General features: G+C 36.7%; 1 protein-coding gene and 1 long non-coding RNA gene across 2 annotated transcripts in view; both read right to left on the bottom strand.

Annotated features, from left to right (window-relative positions):
- Positions 1-18,692, bottom strand: part of LOC141769934 (uncharacterized) — a 368,813-nt gene that overhangs the window by 327,806 nt on the left and 22,315 nt on the right. The window lies entirely within an intron of this gene.
- Positions 29-17,704, bottom strand: paqr3a (progestin and adipoQ receptor family member IIIa). The gene is made up of 8 exons (XM_074639466.1): positions 17,536-17,704; positions 15,277-15,508; positions 14,485-14,647; positions 12,622-12,777; positions 9,073-9,270; positions 8,220-8,310; positions 7,708-7,891; positions 29-4,404 (listed from the first exon to the last, which is right to left on the bottom strand). Exons 1-7 carry the CDS (start codon positions 17,594-17,596, stop codon positions 7,749-7,751), a joined length of 1,044 nt encoding a protein of 347 aa, XP_074495567.1. The 5' UTR covers positions 17,597-17,704; the 3' UTR covers positions 29-4,404; positions 7,708-7,748.

Raw genomic sequence — 18,692 nt, 5'->3', positions numbered from 1 at the left:
TTTTTAAACATGGTTAATTTTTATTTAGAGTCAAGTTCAGCAGTTTGATTGCTCAGGTATGAAAAATCGAGATACAAAATTTCCGCCGCTACAAAACGACAGACAGACAGAGCAGGTTCATAATGAATAATTTAAATACAGAACAACAAAAACAATCTGAGATCCTAACACCAGAGAACATTTAGAGACGCCCCGATCACGTTTTTTTTTACGCCGACACAGATTACAGCTGTTAGTCACCTTATTCTTTGAACTAGGGTGCTTCCGCATTGCGTTATGTTGTGTTCTCTCTTCCGTGTAGAGCAGAAGTGCGCCGTTTTTAAGCCTTGAAAAGCTCTTATTGAGTGTGAGACCAGCCGGTCATCGTGCACAAGCACATGTCAACGGTGTTTTAGTAATTACTCTCATTACTAGAACGAGTAAACACAGGTCCACACTGCAGGTTTCACTATTGAGTACTAAAAACAATAATAATAAAGTTACATTAAATCAAGAACCAACAATTTAAACAGATAGCTAGTGCTATCCATAGCTATTTATAGATAGCAATTTGGCAATAAATAACTATCTAGCTAACGAGCGCTAGATAGATATTAATAACTACCAATTTGAAAACACATACTTCGGTTCGAGCATTGTTGTTGCCTGCAGTGACAACTCTTTATACATTTCAACACTAGTGTAGACCTTTGTCTACCCGGCAGTGAGAGTTTACAGAAACACCGTCAACACGACGTTGTGTTTTTGTCTGCTGACCGGCCGCTGTGCTGATATGCTTCGGTACTTTAGTAGCTCCTCATCGCATCGGCAGCCGATCAATCGGGGCGTCTCTAGAACACTAGTCTCCGTCTAAAACATTAAATAGTTCACACAAAACAAATGACTTTCATTCCAAAATGAGACCGCTACCATTTAACTGGACACGTACTGTAATTAAATGACAAACAGAAATGCTTTAAGACTCGTGCATACAAAACTTAAACACATGAGAGAATTTGTATTTTTGATATTTTGATCCTTTCCGTTTAGATGACTTCTATCCAACATGGACGCGTTGCATTTTGGAATGAAGCCGTTAAAACACAAAACAACGGTTTAACATTGCACATCACCCTAAAAAAGTACTGTGTGTTATTGTCTGAAAACACTGTTTGACGAGAGAGCATCTATCATAGCAGGGAAACTCAGCTCAGGCAGATAAAGCAGTTTTACAAAAACAGTTGTGACTATTAACAAAGAGAGAAATAGCATCTGAATGTACAGTAGAGAACAACAACAGGGCTGCACAGTGGAGAGGAAAGTTGCAGTTGCAATATGAACAACAATGCAACGTGGAAACAGAAATTCAAAATGTTAAATCAGTGCTTTAATCTTTAAATACAAAACTGTGTCCCAATTACAAACTAATTCTAAGTCAGTAATTACAGTAACAGAATAAATCTGTTGATTTTTGAGCACTCTTGAAATGGATGCAACGTCTCCAGACTAGTGTTAACTTAGCTGACGTTACTTGTTTCACCACGTCAGTCTAACGTTAGCTTCGCAGTAATGATGACTTGTTTACTTCCGGTACTTCCCCGGGTTCGTGTATACAATGACAGACCATTTTTTCCCGGTGTAGTGTGCTAGAACTTCAACACTGATACATGTAGGCAACTGAAACGTCTGTAGAAAACATTATTTTCTCTACTTTTCAGCTGTTTCTTTTAGTGTATAAGTATGAATGCATTTTTGTAAAATGCTCTGTCAGCATAATTCATAATGTAGACATTATTATTGGTTTAAAGTTGGGACACAGTTTAAGGTGATAGTTTGGGTGTTTGTCAGTGGGGTTGTATGAGGTACTTCTCCATAGTCAGTGTGTTACTTACAGTAGATGGCGGTCGGTACGCCCCCAGTTCGTAGAAACAGACAGGAGCACCAGCGCTGGAGCAAAGCGATGTACTGCTGTGGACGGGGGCAGCAGACAAACGGATTTTAGACACCTAAAAAAAATCAGTATCAGTTTAAGTGTACGCTATATTTAGAATACTTTCACTGCGTTACCTGGCCGTGAGACAGCCCTCTCCAACGGGGAACTGAAGCCGTTGTATCCATCTATGCTCTCGCCAAAGCCACCAGACTCCATTGAAAAAAACCTGTAATTTTCCATCTCAGAACACAGGCGTTGCTGGTCTACCGCTGCCTCCATCGGTTAGTTGTATGTGTTACTGTGTGACTTTGGTGAATCTGAACTAACCAAAGTCACACAACAGCACAAACAAACTAACCGATCGAAGCAGCGTTAGATCAGCAACTCCCGTGTTCTACGAGGTCAAATTACAGCTTTTTTCAATGGAGTCTGGTGGCTTTGGCGAGAGCATAGATAACGGAAACATAGACTGTGTAGCTGTCTCACGGCGAGGTAAACCGGCACAAATATTCTATATATAGCGTACACTTCAACTGATATTGAATTTTTTTAAGTGGACCTTTCTTTTAGGTGACTAAAATCCATTTTGCTGCAGACCCCGTTCAGTAACTCCTGTCTGCTTCTCCAAGCGATCGTCATCTACGGTATTAAGTAACTTCATACAACCCCACTTCAAGACACCCAAACTATCCCTTTAACACACAAAAACTGACCACTCACTATCTTAATAAGCCTCAACTTTCACTGGTTAGGGCTGGAAAATAATACAATAAAGATATGAGGGAGAGAATTTACAATAAAACTTTTTTCTTGAAGAAAACATTCCAGTAGTGAACAGCCCAACACATGAAAACATTAAATTCTGGAGCGTCAGGTACTTACACATCTGCAGTTCATGATTCTTTGTAGTACCTGTATTTAGAGTAATTACACATCACCATCCTGGGACTAAAACAATCTGTTGAAACAGAAACATCAATACTGCAAAAGGACAAAATGAAACAACCTAAATGTAAAATAAACTGATGATTTTACATTTAGGTTGTTTCATTTTAAACTGATGAAGATAACAATTAGAGCTTTGCTCCACAACAGTCTTTGGTTTTTCTACCTAAACATGAATTAATAACTGGTTAGTTTTTGCTTGTTCTCATTAGGAGATACGTCACAGTTTCACCACAAATGACTTTTAAATAAAGTAAATCTAATAGAAATGATTTGAGTTGAGCAGATCAACACTGTAAAAACAAGATTTGTTTAATCACATCCACTCGGACTTCTAGCAGAACTGTGCAAAGCAGTGACATTAAAACATTTAATTTTCCCTTTAAAAGGTCTTTTGACTTGATTACTTACTGAAGGAAACCTCATAAAATGGAACTAGATTCAAAATAGATTTTTTTGGGGGTGGTAATCGCTTCTCAGATAAAGAACCACTGGCTAATTACCCTTTAAAAATGTGTTGAATTATTGGGCATTTTGGGAGCAAAACATTTACATAACTTAACAAGAGCTACATGATTCATTGACAGGCACTTAGAGAAACATGATCTCTTATAAAAACAAGAAAATGCTACTTGACTAAACTTGCCAACCTTGATGATTTAAGACTGTTTTTGTTTGCAGCTGCATCTGTGATTAAAAAGCTGCTTTTAAAGTTATTTAAAGAAATTTGAACGCAGTGCAAATTCTGGAGATTTTGTAGTTTGACTGCAGTTTCAGTTGTTTGTGGCGATTAGAGATTAGGGATGTCACGATACCAGAAATTTAGTAGTCGATACCAATACCAGTGAAAATCCACGATTCTCAATACCCAATTCGATACTAGGGTAAAAAACAAAACAACACTTAGAGCTTGTGTTAGGAAGTTAAACAGCTCATAACTCCCTCTCTAATATCTGTTTTAAATTGCTGTGAAAACATCTTCACAATATTACATTTGAACACATCACGATAACGTTCAAATTTTACCTTCGCCTAATACTAATTTTTACTGAATAGAGCTTGAAGGAATCATAACGTAACTCAATGCAACCTCTGTACGTTAGCCGTTAGCTCCGCAGGACCGTGTCGCCCACGGGCTGCTAATGCTAACTAGCTTTCGTCCTGCCTATTTCAACAAGGATTTGTTGCTCACAACGTAGTATTATCAGGGAAAAAAGGGTGCGTCGATAGTGAGATTACTGCGGCACTGTAGAAAAAAAGAGTACCGTCACGTTTTCTGAATTTTTGCGTCGACTTGGTACCAAAGTATTGATTCTCGTGACATCCCTAGATTGTATGGTAAAAATTAGTTTCAGCCACAGTGACTGTTTACCTACAATCGCTCAGAGGGCCTGTCTTCTCTTAAAAAAACATACTCTCGACACTTGTCACCTCACATCCTGGAGGTCACAGGTCTGATTGGGGACACTTGAAGACTTGAAGACATGTCCATGGTGTCGCCTAGTCTTCCACTTGTGCATGCTGGAATGCTGCAGCCATTCACCAACCTAAACAAAGAGAAAATGGTTTGAACAATGAAAGAATTAAAGGCTAAAATTATCAGAATTAGGGCAAATAAAATGTGTCTGTAACATAAAATTGAAAGCTGGCATCAAATACGATGGCGTCTAACATACTATACTATGTCTTAATTATGACACTTTTCAACAAACTATAGTATGACTTTTTACCACATAGTGTACTATGACTTTATTCGTGACATTTTTACGACATACCATACTATGACTTAATTTCATCAAATTTAACGACATACTATGACTTTTTCAAGGATTTTTTTTGACATACTATTCTGACTTTTACGACATACTGTAGTATGATTTTTTTTTTCTTACATTTTTTGACATATTACTTTTTTCCCAAAATTTTTCGACATTATATACTATGACTTTTTTTTCATTACATTTTCGACATACTATACTATAACTTTCACGAAATTTTTCGACATAGTATCCTATGACTTTTTCTAGACATTTTTACGACGTACTAAAGTATGACTTTTTTTTTTTTACATTTTTCAACACTACTTTTTCCCCCTGAAATTTTTCGACATATTATACTTTGACTTTTTTTGACATTTTTACGACATACTATACTCATTACATTTTTCGACATTATATACTATGACTTTTTTTTCAGACATTTTTCGACATATTATGCTGACTTTTTTTTTTTTACATTTTTATGACATACTATGACTTTTTTTTTTTTTTTTTTTACATTTTTCAACATATTACTTTTTTCCCGAAAATTTTCAACATTATATACTATGACTTTTTTTGTGACATTTTTACGACATACTATAGGATTTTTTTTTTTTACATTTTTCAACATATTACTTTTTTCACGAAATTTTTCGACATTATATACTATGACTTTTTTCAGACATTTTTCGACATATTATGTGATGACTTTTTTTTTACATTTTTACGACATACTAATATGACTTTTTTTTTTTTTTTACATTTTTCAACATATTACTTTTTTCCCGAAAATTTTCGACATTATATACTATGACTTTTTTTCTACATTTTTACGACATACTATGATTTTTTTTTTTTTTTTTTTTACATTTTTCAACATATTACTTTTTTCCCGAAAATTTTCGACATACTACACTATGACTTTTTTTTCATAAAATTTGTTGACAAACTATACTGACTTTTTTCACAAAAGTTTTCGACATACTATAATATGACTTTTTCACGATATTTTTTGACATACTATACGCATCCTTTTTTGTGACATTTTAAAGACATACTTTTATGTATGACTTTTTTTTTCTTTTTTTTTTTTTACAGTTTTCAACATTACTTTTTTTCTAGACATTTTACGACATTATATACTATGACTTTTTTTTCACATTTTTACGACATACTATATGACTTTTTTTTTTTTTTTTTACATTTTACAACATATTACTTTTTTCCCGAAAATTTTCAACATTATATACTATGACGTTTTTTGTGACATTTTTACGACATACTATATGACTTTTTTTTTTACATTTTTCAACATATTACTTTTTTCCCGAATATTTTCGACATTATATACTATGACTTTTTTTTCATAAAATTTGTTGACAAACTATACTGACTTTTTTCACAAAAGTTTTCGACATACTATAATATGACTTTTTCACGATATTTTTTGACATACTATACTAATACTTTTTTTCACAATTTTTCAACATAGTATACTATGACTTTTTCTAGACATTTTTACGACGTACTAAAGTATGACATTTTTTTTTTTTTTTTACATTTTTCAACTACTTTTTTTTCAGAGATTTTTCGACATTATATACTATGACTTTTTTCACAATTTTTCGACATACTATACTATGAATTAATTTCATCAAATGTTTCGACCTACTATACTATGACTTAATTTCATCAAATGTTTCGACATACTATGCTATGACTTTTTTTTTTCCACGAAATTTGTCGACATACTATGCTATGACTTTTTTTCATCAAATGTTTCGACATGCTATGACTGTTTTTCCCGAAAATATTTCGACATACTATACTATGACTTTTTCTAACAATTTTTTTTTTCAAAAAAAAAAACTTAATAAAATTTTCCAACATACTTTATGATTTTTTTGTCTTTTTTCATGACATTTTCCGACATGCCTTTTTCATAAATTACTTCGACATACTTAACTATGACTTTTTATACAATTTTTTTGGACATATTATACCGTGTGTTATGACATACAATGACTTTATGACATGTTTGTGGCATACTACTGTGACTTTTATGGTATATATACTACCACTCTGTCATAGTATGTCATAAAAAAGTTGACGGACAGACAGACATTTTATTGATCCCGACGCGCCCAGTAACTCAAAACAAAACACTGATACACAGGAACATAAGAATAAGATTTAAAAAATAGATAAAAACACAGCAGTGAAGTGACAGTCTAGCCAAGTCAAGATGATTAACAGTGCAGGTATTGCAAATGTAAGGTGATTAAAAAGTAATTAAAAAGTAAAAAGAGTGCAAGAATAAATATTACTGTGGAAAATATACAGTGTAAAGAAATTCAAAAGCAAATTCTGCAAAGGTTAACATAGCCAGTAACTGACCAGCAGCTCCAGCAGTTAAATGTCAGAATCAGAGCCTTATGGCCTGGGCGACAAAAGACTTCTTAAGTCTGGCACTGAAAATACTTCTCTGTCTATGTGACATGCAGTTTATTTAGGGTCCTTCTCTCTGCCACTGACATAAGGGAATCAGCTCTGTGCTAAACAGAGCCAGCTGTCCTCACCAGCCTAAGTACACCATAGTAGTATGGCAAAAGTCAGAGTAGAGTCATAGCATAGTGTGCGTGACGGCCTTTCTGCTTAATGGGTTTGCTGTTGCTGTTGCTGTCAGTAAGTTGAAAAATGTGACGAAAAATAGTCATAGTATAGTATGTCTAAAAATGTTACAAAAATAGTCATAGTATAGTATGTCTAAAAATGTCACAAAAAAATAATAGAATAGTATGTCGAAAAATGTTGTGAAAAAAAGTCATAGTATACTATGTCAAAAAAGTCATAGTATGGTATGTTTAAAAATGTCACACAAAAAGTCATAGTATATTATGTCGAAAAATGTGTCGAAAAAAGTAATACTATAATATGTCGAAAAAAGTTTAAAAAAAAGTCATAGTATCGTATGTCGAAAAATGTGACGAAAAATAGTCATAGTACAGTATGCCATAAAATTGTCATTTTAAGACCCCCTGTATAAAATATCTTCTCATACAGTAGCTTTAAAATAATAGTGCAGCTTACAGATTAACAGAGTCCAGGATCCCCGTGTGCAGAGCAGCGTCCTAGGCGTGGTTGGAGGCGTCGGGGCATGGCTGAGTGTGTCTGTACGCCATGATAAAACACGACGACTGGTGCCACCAGTAAAACATCAGGACCAGCAGCAGGTGCCACACCTGGTGACTGGAGCCCAGGTAGTTCAGCTGACCTGCAGCAACATCACACAGGTGGAAATAAAACCAGAGTCTAATAATTAGACTTTGGCTACATATTACTGACATACAGTATTGTCTGTACTGTATGTAAAGACAGTTTCTAAAAGGTTCTTTAACATTTGTCTTTTATAAAACGGTTACTTTTACAGACTTAAATCTAGCAAATGAGTTTAAGACTTAAGTATGACTGATGTGCATAAGGGTGTATTTCAGGTATTTTGTGCAACCCTAAGATTTTCAAGACCTGGAAAACACAAGATGAGACACGCACAAAGTGAAAAGTTGCTCTGAACAACAGAAGAAATCAAAACGTAGTCTCACCTGGGAAGTAGCGTTCAGGAACTTTAGAAACGTAGAAAATGAGAGCTAATGCAGCGATGAAATACATCCCCAGGATTCGAGGAACAAAAGCCTGAAGGGAAGAAATATTCATTTAACCAATGTGTGGACAAAACTAAACAGCAGCTACAAAACACAAATGACTCTTCATCCTGCTAAGTTATTAGTATAAATAACAATTATTAGATACAATTAAGTCTAAATATTGGCAAGTTGTTTATCTTTTAGAGACTGAACGCTACTGAATATGGGAAGAAAACTTGAAAAGAATAACAATTACACAGTTGCATAAATATTAGGGCTGTCAAAGTTAACACAAATTTCTTTGACACATTAACGCAAATTGCTATTTTTAGGTTGTAGCGACTCAGTTTTAAAGCTAGAGTGAAAATACTGGTATCATATGAAACTATAAAACCATGTCATACTAGCTTGTCATGAAGGAAGCTAAATAACGCTCCAAAGATACGCTAAATTTTGGCGAGGAAAAACTGGCATGGCTATATTCAAAAGGCGTCCCTTGACCTCTGACCTCAAGATTTGTGAATGAAAATGGGTTCTATGGGTACCCACGAGTCTCCCCTTTACAGACATGCCCACTTTATGATAATCACATGCAGCCCTAATAAATATTGTGGCTAAAAAACAATGAGTAATAGTAGGAGATAGTACAGCATACATCAATTCAACTCAAAGAATCTCTGCCTCCAGATTTTTTTCTAAAACAAATGATTTCAGCTTGAAACTATTGAATGTTCAAACAGCTCAACATCAAATTTCACCTCTAAAAGGAAGTGAATATTATGGTTAGTGAGACGACAGTGAGCGTGCTCACCTGGACGAGCTCTGAGGAGAAGCCTCCGGTGATGCAGATCCAGTGGACGGTGGGGATGAGGCCGTATCCGGCCACCAGGCAGAAGATGAGCGAGCGCAGCTGCTTCCACTGCTTGCTGAGGTAATGAGGGTGGATCTGAGCGAAGAAGACGGCCAGGATCATGGCCAGGACCGTCACCAGGTACACCTGCCGCCAGTACTGCAGGGACATGAAGGTCAAAGGTCAAATCACAACGTGTACACAGTTACAAACGCAGACTCCCTTCCTGTTCACAGTGAACACGTGGATGCTTCTCACTACGTCACATTCCCAATAAAGGTAGAACATGTTAAGGCTTCTGTTTCATTTACATGTTGCAGGTATCTGCAGGTTCAAGAGCTTTGAAAGGCCACAGCAGTCTAGAGCTGCAACCATTAATCCATAGACAGATAATAATCGGCAACTATTTTGATAATAAATTAATCCTAATTTTTCATGCAAAAATGTGGCCGGAACTTGGCGTTCCTTCAACAGATTTCACAATGGCGTCACAAACTTTCTACTTTTCCAGCTAAACCGTGCACTACGAGATGATTCTGAAAACATCTGAGGAGAGAAATAGGCATTAACGTAACAGAATATTGATTCATATTTGATCAGCGCTGCCTAGTTTGACCGTTTGGTCAAAGTTCGCGAGTGATTGACAGCCGGCTCTCATAGACAGCAGCTGGACAGCAGACCTCAGATCAGCTCTTACTGCTTGTTTTCCTCCGGTCTGTGAAATCCTGCAGATGCCGTTAGGAGCACCGGAGGATACAGAGGAACATGATTTTTTTCAGGTTACCTGTTTCATGTACTAATGTCACCATATAGCGACCGTTTTATAAAATAACTGTTTTTATTATTTTTGCTCCAATCTTGCCTAGTTCAGCTTTAAGCAGCCCCAAACTAAAACCTTTCAAACATCCAAGAAAATTAATTCAAGACCTTTAAAAAAAACAAAACAGCGGGAGTATTTAACTCGTTGTGGTTTTCACACTACATGACTGACCGACGATAGGATGTCACACACTACAAGATCTTTCACCAGGAGGAATCCTAGATGTCTCCAGACTACGTTTTGTCATGAAAACATGCGAGGAATACACGGTAAATGACTTGATGCCATACGTGAGACACATTACTGATGTTGTCGTTGGCACATGTTCACAAAATAGTCTGTTTCCACTGGTTTCCACTCTTTTGTACTATTTATTCCTCTGGGTGCAACAACAACTTTGCTCGGTACAGAGCAAAGTTCCTGTTGTTACAGGCGACCCCTCCTCCTCCAGGTTTACTCTCAACCCGTGTCTCGTGCTCTCATTGGCTGTAGCTCGTGGCCGGAGTCCCCGACAGGTCCAGATATTTAGCATGGATCCCAGCAATATGGCCTGGGCCTCCAGCCGTGTGGTGTCGGTGTTGGCTCCCAGCCGGGACCGGCGGAACAGCGAGGCAAAGCTCTTTTGGTGAACCTGCATGATTTTGTCTGAGTTTGATATATCATCTCTGCTTTGTGCCGCCCTGAAGTGTGTTTCTTTTTGTCAAGCTTGTCTGACCTAGCAACAGTAACTAAGGGGGGCGGGACTTAGTATCGGTCAATTGACTGAAAACAAGACAGATTAATCAAGAACACAATTGTTTGTCGAAGCCATAAACTGCTTTCTGTGATCCAAATCACTTGGTCATTTTCCCTCTTTTATGTTTTTTTAAATTAACACCTCAGGTTGTCTGAAGTTTTTTCACGTGTGGGTTTATTTTCTTTGCAAAGGCATATGATGATATAACAAACTTCCTCGATAAAACAGTGAAGATCTATGTACGTATGTGCTAAAAAAAGGTCTGCAACTGTCTCTTCGCTGTTACTTAAACTTCTATAAGTAAGTGTGCACAGTCTGGACAGCCTCGTCTCCGTCCCTTCTGTCCATTTGTGTGGATGTAGGCCTCCGTCCAGTCACACGTCCTCATGTGACGAGTCCTGCTGAATTTCACAGTGAATAAATTTGCACCAGGAACAAGGCCCCGCTCGGCTCCAGCCAAATTTCTTAAGCTCTCCTCCTAACAGACACCATGTTCTCTTCTCCAAATCTGCATTTCTAAAACACTCTGACGAGACAAGAGTTTCACTGGCTAAATATAAAAATCAGTTTGTTTTTTTCTGTAAGGGACTTGGCTTGCCGCAGGAGTGGAGCCACCCAGAAGCGGAGCCCCAGTCTTGGCAAGGACGGGGGGCCCCCTTCGCTGAGACAGCTCCCAGACTTGCGAACGTCATATGGTGGGGAACAGGAGTGACGGACCGCTCCGTGAACGCAGCCATCTGGTTTGGGCTGGAGCAGATTTCAGCTGCGTTCTGGGGGCAAAATAACCCGGCGCTTCCAATATGCGGGGGAAAGCGAACAGTAAGAAGCACGGCCAAATACTTCAGGAGTAAAAAAATAAATAAATACGAAAAAATGAAAAGAGAAGCAACCAGGAAGGGAAAAAAGATGGTGGTGGGCGGCTGTCATCAGAGGCTGTTTTCCAAACGGCGAGCGCAGCAAAGGTGTCGTGTTGCTTATTCACCAGGAACAATGAGTCAATCAGCACAGCCAGACTGTGGGCTTCACTTTAGCTTTATTCAATTACGGCTTCTCAGGCCGAGGACGCTGAGCTAAACCGTCTCCAGGGATGGTTAGACGCTAAAGCGGTGATCCGTGCAGTGACGCTCACACATAAACATATTCACATTATCTATAATGTGCATCAAGCTGCAGTGAGTGTAATAGTAAAATAAGCCTCAAGTATCAAATCTCAATGCTTTTTTGGTACCAGTCCAAATGTGTCTGCATTGCAGCATCAAGTATCAGAAATGGTTTGGTACCAAAATATCATCTTGTTTACTTATTCCAGTGTCTCCTCGATATGCAAACAGAGGAGGAGGAACTCCCCTAACAGTCCATATGCAAATGAAAGCCTGCACATTCTCCATCATCTGATAACAAGTGTATTCCACCCTCAGTCGGGCCTCCGAAACCGGTACCAACTCCACACTGTGTGTCCGGTTCCTGCGCGTCAGCCAGATGGCCGACTTGGCAGAACCATACAAAAGAGTTCACTAGTTTATGTCGGGCTGTCGCAATAACCGCAATATTGACGAGCCAACCGCAAGGGATGACGAGCAACTGCAACAAATGCTATGTTCCCTCTTTGCAATGGGTTGCAATTCGATTCCCCGATTCGATATTGTCACGATACTTGGGTGGCGATTCGATATGTATTGCGATTTTTTATGTATTTAATTTATTGCCATTTTCGTTAACTTCTTTAGTACCTTTTATTCTTATTTTTCATGCTTCCTTTGTGCATAGTAGATGCTCATTTTGTTTCCAAGTCTATCTTATCTAGTCTAATGCGATGACGGGTGAAATAGCTGGTGAATTTTCTGATAAGCTTTCAACATAAAAGAAATAAAAATCCCAAATTGGCACACAGATATGGAGACAAATCAGTGACAACAAATCAAAGAAGTGAACTGCCATCTGAAGGTGAACTTACATTATTGCAGTAGAAGGTGTAGAAGACTCCGGGGACGTAGCAGCCCAGGATGCCGATGGAAACCCCCGCGTAGTCCAGCGCCATCCAGCGGCGGCTGGCCTTCTCCGAGCGGTGGCAACAGAACAGGTGATAACCCACCGAACACAGCATACACAGCTGAGGATGGTGAGACAATAAGAGAGTCACGCATTACAGCAGCAAAGAATGTGATATCCACCGCGAGATAACAAATATTATGATTTAACAAGAGGTGTCCCTTCCCGACCGTTTTCATCTCAATATTCTGCTTCTTTTTTTTTTTTTAAATAGACCCATATTTTTTTAATTGGACTTGAAGACTCTGGTTGTCGAAGCCTCGTTCAGCCAACTGCTGGACTGATTATTTTTCATTTGTTGAGAAGAACTGCCAATAATGTGGATGAGGTCTGATGTCCTTCTGTAACCACACAGATTAAGGTAACACCATGCAATTGTCACATATTCAGTTTCCAGGATATTTGGCTAATTTGAAATCACCACATTGCTCAACATAAGGAGAAACCTTGTTGTAATATAATATATAAAACCAGCGCCACCTAGGTAAACCTGGCAGAACTTTAAAAAGACATGAAATATATATTTTGCAATTAAGCCTTTTTATTTTAATTTTTTTAAATTGAGTAAAAAAAAAAAGCTAGAATTTGGTCTAAAAAAGTGACCATGTCTAAAGTTCATGCTTTGTTATTAGATAAACATTTACACTTAAACCTGAAATCTGTAACTATGACAAAATAAATAAAACAATTTGTAATGTGAGATGTATTTAATGTGGAGTTTAATGACATCAAAGATGACTATGTTGATTCCTGCAATTTATTTAAAAAATCCACTGCAACACCGGGAAATATGGAGGAAGGAATCTGCCAAAATCTAAAATAAATTAATAAATAAATGACTCGATTAATACATAATTTTGCAATTAAATGTAAAAAGAATATATAAAAAATAAATATAGGTATTAATTAATTGATAAAATGTGACAAATTGATTATTATTTTTTTTAATTCCCCCTAAATCTACTCTATTTAATTTTCACTTTTATTTATTTTTAATAACTTAAATTTGTTTATTTATTTTTGCATTTATATATTTTCAGTTTATTTTTTTTATGTATTTATTCATTTTTAAATGTATGCATTTTTTTTATTTATGCATTATTTCCCCCATTTATTTCTCCAAACTTATTTATTTCTGTATTCTTTTCTTTAAACAGATCTCTATGCATTTCTGCCTCATTATGTAAATGAGGGGGCTGTCATTCAGTGCATAGATCGACTATAACATTTTTTTTAAAAGTAGTAAATAAAACAGTAGATAAAGGAATTAAATAAAGGTAAATAAATAAAGAAGCAAATTAAAACAGAAATAATCAATTTATGTCACAATTTATCAATTAATTAATGCTTACATTTATTTTTTTATATTATTTTTGGTACATTTAATGGGATAATTATTTATCTATTTATTGAGTCATTTATTTTTTTCTGTCCCCCAAAGGGAAAAGCTCAACTTTCGACATGATGTCATCTGTCTGGCTCAGTCACTGCCATTTTCTCGTCTCTATATTAAGCAGACTTAATTGGCAGCGTTAAGTGCACAAATCTGACCCGACAAGATGATCATCATTTGAGAATAGCTGACTAAGGAGAGGCACGATTACTGTGCTGGTTTTTGTGTTTTTAGTCAACCATACAGAGGGATTAATTAACACTATATGAACTAAAAAAACATTGTGGATGCCAGCTGTAATCCTAAGCACAGCAAAGCCTTACTGTAATATCAACTAGTCAAAATGTAAGACAACATCCTAATCTAGTCCTGTACCTGGAAGCAGAAGAGTCCAATGGAGTAGATGACGTAATCCTCTTTGGAGGCGCCGATGGCCGGCAGCACCGAGGACATGTTGTACACCCCGACGAAGAAGAAGAGCAGGAAGCCCAACAGATGGCTCCAGATACTCACCGTCTCATTGGACAGAATGAAGAGGCTGCACGGAGGAGAGAACGTTAAAACAGTCACTCAGATTAAAATAATATGTCATTCTCCTCTACAGACTGAGATCAGTAATCTCAACCGCACAGATCACAGCATTTAAATTAAAACATCTACGTACAGATGGAGAACACGAATCATCCACCTCTTCTGTTGTTGAAATGCATGATTATATATACACTGTTTTGCAGTTTTAGTGTAGTCTGAGAAGACAAAAATGCTGATAAAAAAATAAAATAATAAACATTACATCCTTGAGTCCAGGTGGATGTTTTCACCTGATGTTATATAATTTCCTCCAAGCGTTCCTGAGATATTGCTTTTACAAGAATGGGACGGACGTGAGGTCACAGTGACCTTTGACCACCAAAATCTAACATCCTTGAGTCCAAGTGAGAGTTTGTGTGTTGTCTAGGCATTCCTGAGATATTGCGTTCACAAGGATGGTACGTACAGACGGAGAACACGAAAACATAATGCCTCTGTGCCAGCGACAGCCGTGGCCTAAAAATCCCTAAGCTAACCTCTGGAGTTGACGCTGCACTTTAACTTCTATGAAAAGTGGTAAAGACAAAACAACTTCTCATTTAAAGACTAATTAAGTATTTCAACATCACTTCTCACCTTTTGATGCACAGCCTGGAGGGCAGGTAGGCTCTGTATCCATCTGTGATGTAGGGGTTCTCCCTCAGAAACACAGGGATCTGTTCGTAGGTGTACAGTCTGATACCTCGGGGCACCAGCACGGGCCAGTACTGATACCCTCCCACCTCGATGTAGTGGGCCGTCTGGGCGCTCTTCTGGGGTTTCTGAGGCATGGCTGGGCCGTAGGACTCTGCTGTAGTCTGACCTGAAGCTGAGAAACAAATAGTCAGATCAGATCCAATTAAAGCTGCATCTTATAATACAAGTCTTACTAAACATTATAGCATCAATTCAATTATATTCTGGCTGGTGTAAGAGTTGTTTTCACACGTATTGAAGCTGCATCTTTAGTGATATCCTGAAATCAAGTGGATAACCTTAGAACATTTTAAAAGGAAATTTTCATCACATTTAATTAATGATGTCTAATTATCTTTTGATATGTTTAGATATATTTTATTTTCTTCTGTACTGTTTTTTGTATGTATTTCATTGTTTTTATTGGATTGTTTTCCACTGTTTGGTTAGGTTTTTCTTAACATTTAGTGTACTTCTTGTTGTTGTTTAACTTTTGTTGTATTTTTAAAATGATGTTAGTTTAGATCAGGGCTGTTTAAAGTGGGGCCCATCAGATTAGATTTGGCCCGCCAGATGTTAGCAAATTCTTCTTTTTTTATTAAAAGACCCAACCGACTTTACTGTCTTTTTGAGGCCGTACCAGGCTTGGGTTTATGGTTAGAAGATAGTGGCATCATATGAAACTAGAAAACCTAAGGACTCCATTAGTACCATATCATGTCGTACTAGCTTGTCAGGAAGGAGGCTAACAATCTGAAGCTGGGTTAAATTTTGGTGGGGAAAAACTGGCATGGCCATTTGTCAAGGTGTCCCTTGACCTCTGAACTCAAGATATGTGACTGAAAAGTCTCCCCTTTACAGACATGCCCACTTCACAATAATCCTATGCCGTTTTGGCTCGTTTTGGCCTATTCTAAAAATGGTGTACTTTAATATTTCTACATAATGGGGTCCATAAACAGTCTTGGAAATGAATAAATTGCATAAATGAGCCCAATTGTATTCAGCAGGTGGGTTTTAAGGGGCTAACTATGTAAAACATATTCAATTAAGGGAACTTGGGATCCCAGTAACATTTTGCATCTTAATAATACAACAAAATAAGTGTTTAATTTTGGCCCGTGGCCCTCCATTGAGTTCCAGTTTTGGCCCTCCAAGGGAAAAGTTTGGGCACCCTTGCTTTAGATCTTTCTTCCTTTTTTGTTATTGTTTTTTTTCTTCCTGGGGTTGGGTTGGGGGTCCTTTGTATAATCCTGTGGCTTCTTGACCTCTCCTCACACAATTTTTTTTTTTTTTTCATTGACTGGATTTTGTGCAGTTTTATATATGTGCAAATAAATAAATAAAAAAAATAAAAATTGAATAAATAAAATCAAAGCAAAAACTATAGACAAGTCTAACATATAGCATATAGCATGGCTGACTAAACTAAATAGTGTTCTGTTTGGTGTAAGAGATGTTTCACTGTCTAGTTGAGCTAAAATACAAGGGACACACTATTGCAACCTGAAATCCAGTGGATAACAAAAACTAACAACAGAAAGCTGATTCTCTCCATATTATCTGTATGAAAGCAGCCAGATGAGCTAAAATCACCGAGCTAACACTAATTTCCTGTTTAAATGGTGCAACCTCAGACTTGTGTTGCGTGTAATCTCATGTTACCCCATCTTATCCTCTCTGATTGTATGGAGAAAAACAAAACTCCCTTCACTAACATGGCAATTATTTAGCCTTGCGTGCTGGCAAACATCCACACCCACAACAACATGGCACAAGAAGAGTCTTTATTAAGAAGCCCCAGGCTTCAAAACATTAATCCAATTAGCATCACACTTATTAATTAACTTTAATTACTCCTAGGTTGGTCTTTCTGTACCAACGTAGCCACATATCGAGCATTGTATCACCGATTATAACACACATAACGTGCTAGTTTTAAAAGTTATTATAAGCCGAATAAGTCATAAGAACCATATGAAGTAGAAACTATTTAAAGTTAAGCATTAGGTGGTGATTAATAGTGTCGTTAACCGAGTTAAACTTTAAAACAGGTGATTTTTCAACGCAGTCTGGCAGCTAGCGGCTAATTAACTAACGGATTTACAGTCTAAAGCTACTAGAGGCTGTTCAGAGACGAGAAATCAACAACGAGCTCACCTTTCAGTTTGCTGTATGTACAGTTTGTTCCATTCTGTGGCTTATAGTACGAACTGCGCATTAGTGTAGATGTGTTATCATTAATCTAAAGTAGAAGGTAGTTTCAGTCTGACAGAGTTTCACCTACAACATCTTCCAAATCACCAGTGACGTCATCAGCAGTGAAGGACCCCGCCGCTGAGCCCCCGGAGGACTGCCTGAGTAAAAAGATCACAGAGCCAAACACAGCTGGCTCCACTATAGACCAGTAATGTATAATAATAAATGTCTGTGGGCTCCACAACAACAACAACAACAACAACAACAACAACAACAACAACAACAACAACAACAACAACAACAAACTCTGCTGATGAAGACCATGAGATGCGATTGAAAGCGCTGAAAAAAGCTAGTGTGTTAAAAAATCTAGTCAAAGTATAATATGTGGAAAAAAATACAAAAAAAGTCATAGAACAGTATGTTGAAAAAAAAGTCAAAGTATAGTATCCTATATGGAAAAAAAAAATACAAAAAAGTCATGACATCGTATGTGGAAAAAAAGTAAAAGTATAGTATGTGAAAAAAATACAAAAAAGTCTAAGTATAGTAGCCTATATGGGAAAAAATAAAAAAAAAGTCATGACATAGTATGTTGAAAAAAAAGTCAAAGTATAGTATGTGGAAAAAGTCAAAGCATAGTATGTCAAAACAATGCAAAAAAAGTCATAGTATAGTGTGTCAAAAAAAAAGACTCTAGTGTGTCTTTCTAAGTTAAAAAAGAAAAATCTTATCAAACTACAATTTCCAAGATTAAGAGTGAACTTTAATTATTTTTACTATTTATTATTGAATATTTTCACAACAAAACAATACAGCAAAATAAAATGAACTATATTTGGGTATTGATCTTACATTGCCACGCCACACACCTTTAAGCCTACATATAGTTCTTTTTTTAGGACAAAAAGACAATATTCGCAATATTCTGAGAAGAGTTTGAAGTTTTCTTCTGGTGGTTGTCTTTTTTTATTTTTATTATTATTATTATTATTTTTCATTATTTTTTATTTTTCATTATTATTATTATTGTTATTATTATTATTATTATTATTATTATTATGTATATATATAATATATTTTAATTTAATTGTATGCTTGTTTTCTGTATGTGGGGT

This window comes from Sebastes fasciatus, chromosome 6 (assembly GCF_043250625.1).
Source record: "Sebastes fasciatus isolate fSebFas1 chromosome 6, fSebFas1.pri, whole genome shotgun sequence".
Taxonomy (NCBI): domain Eukaryota; kingdom Metazoa; phylum Chordata; class Actinopteri; order Perciformes; family Sebastidae; genus Sebastes; species Sebastes fasciatus.
The sequence above is the reverse complement of the archived record's forward strand: the minus strand, read 5'-3'. Positions and strand labels throughout refer to the sequence as shown.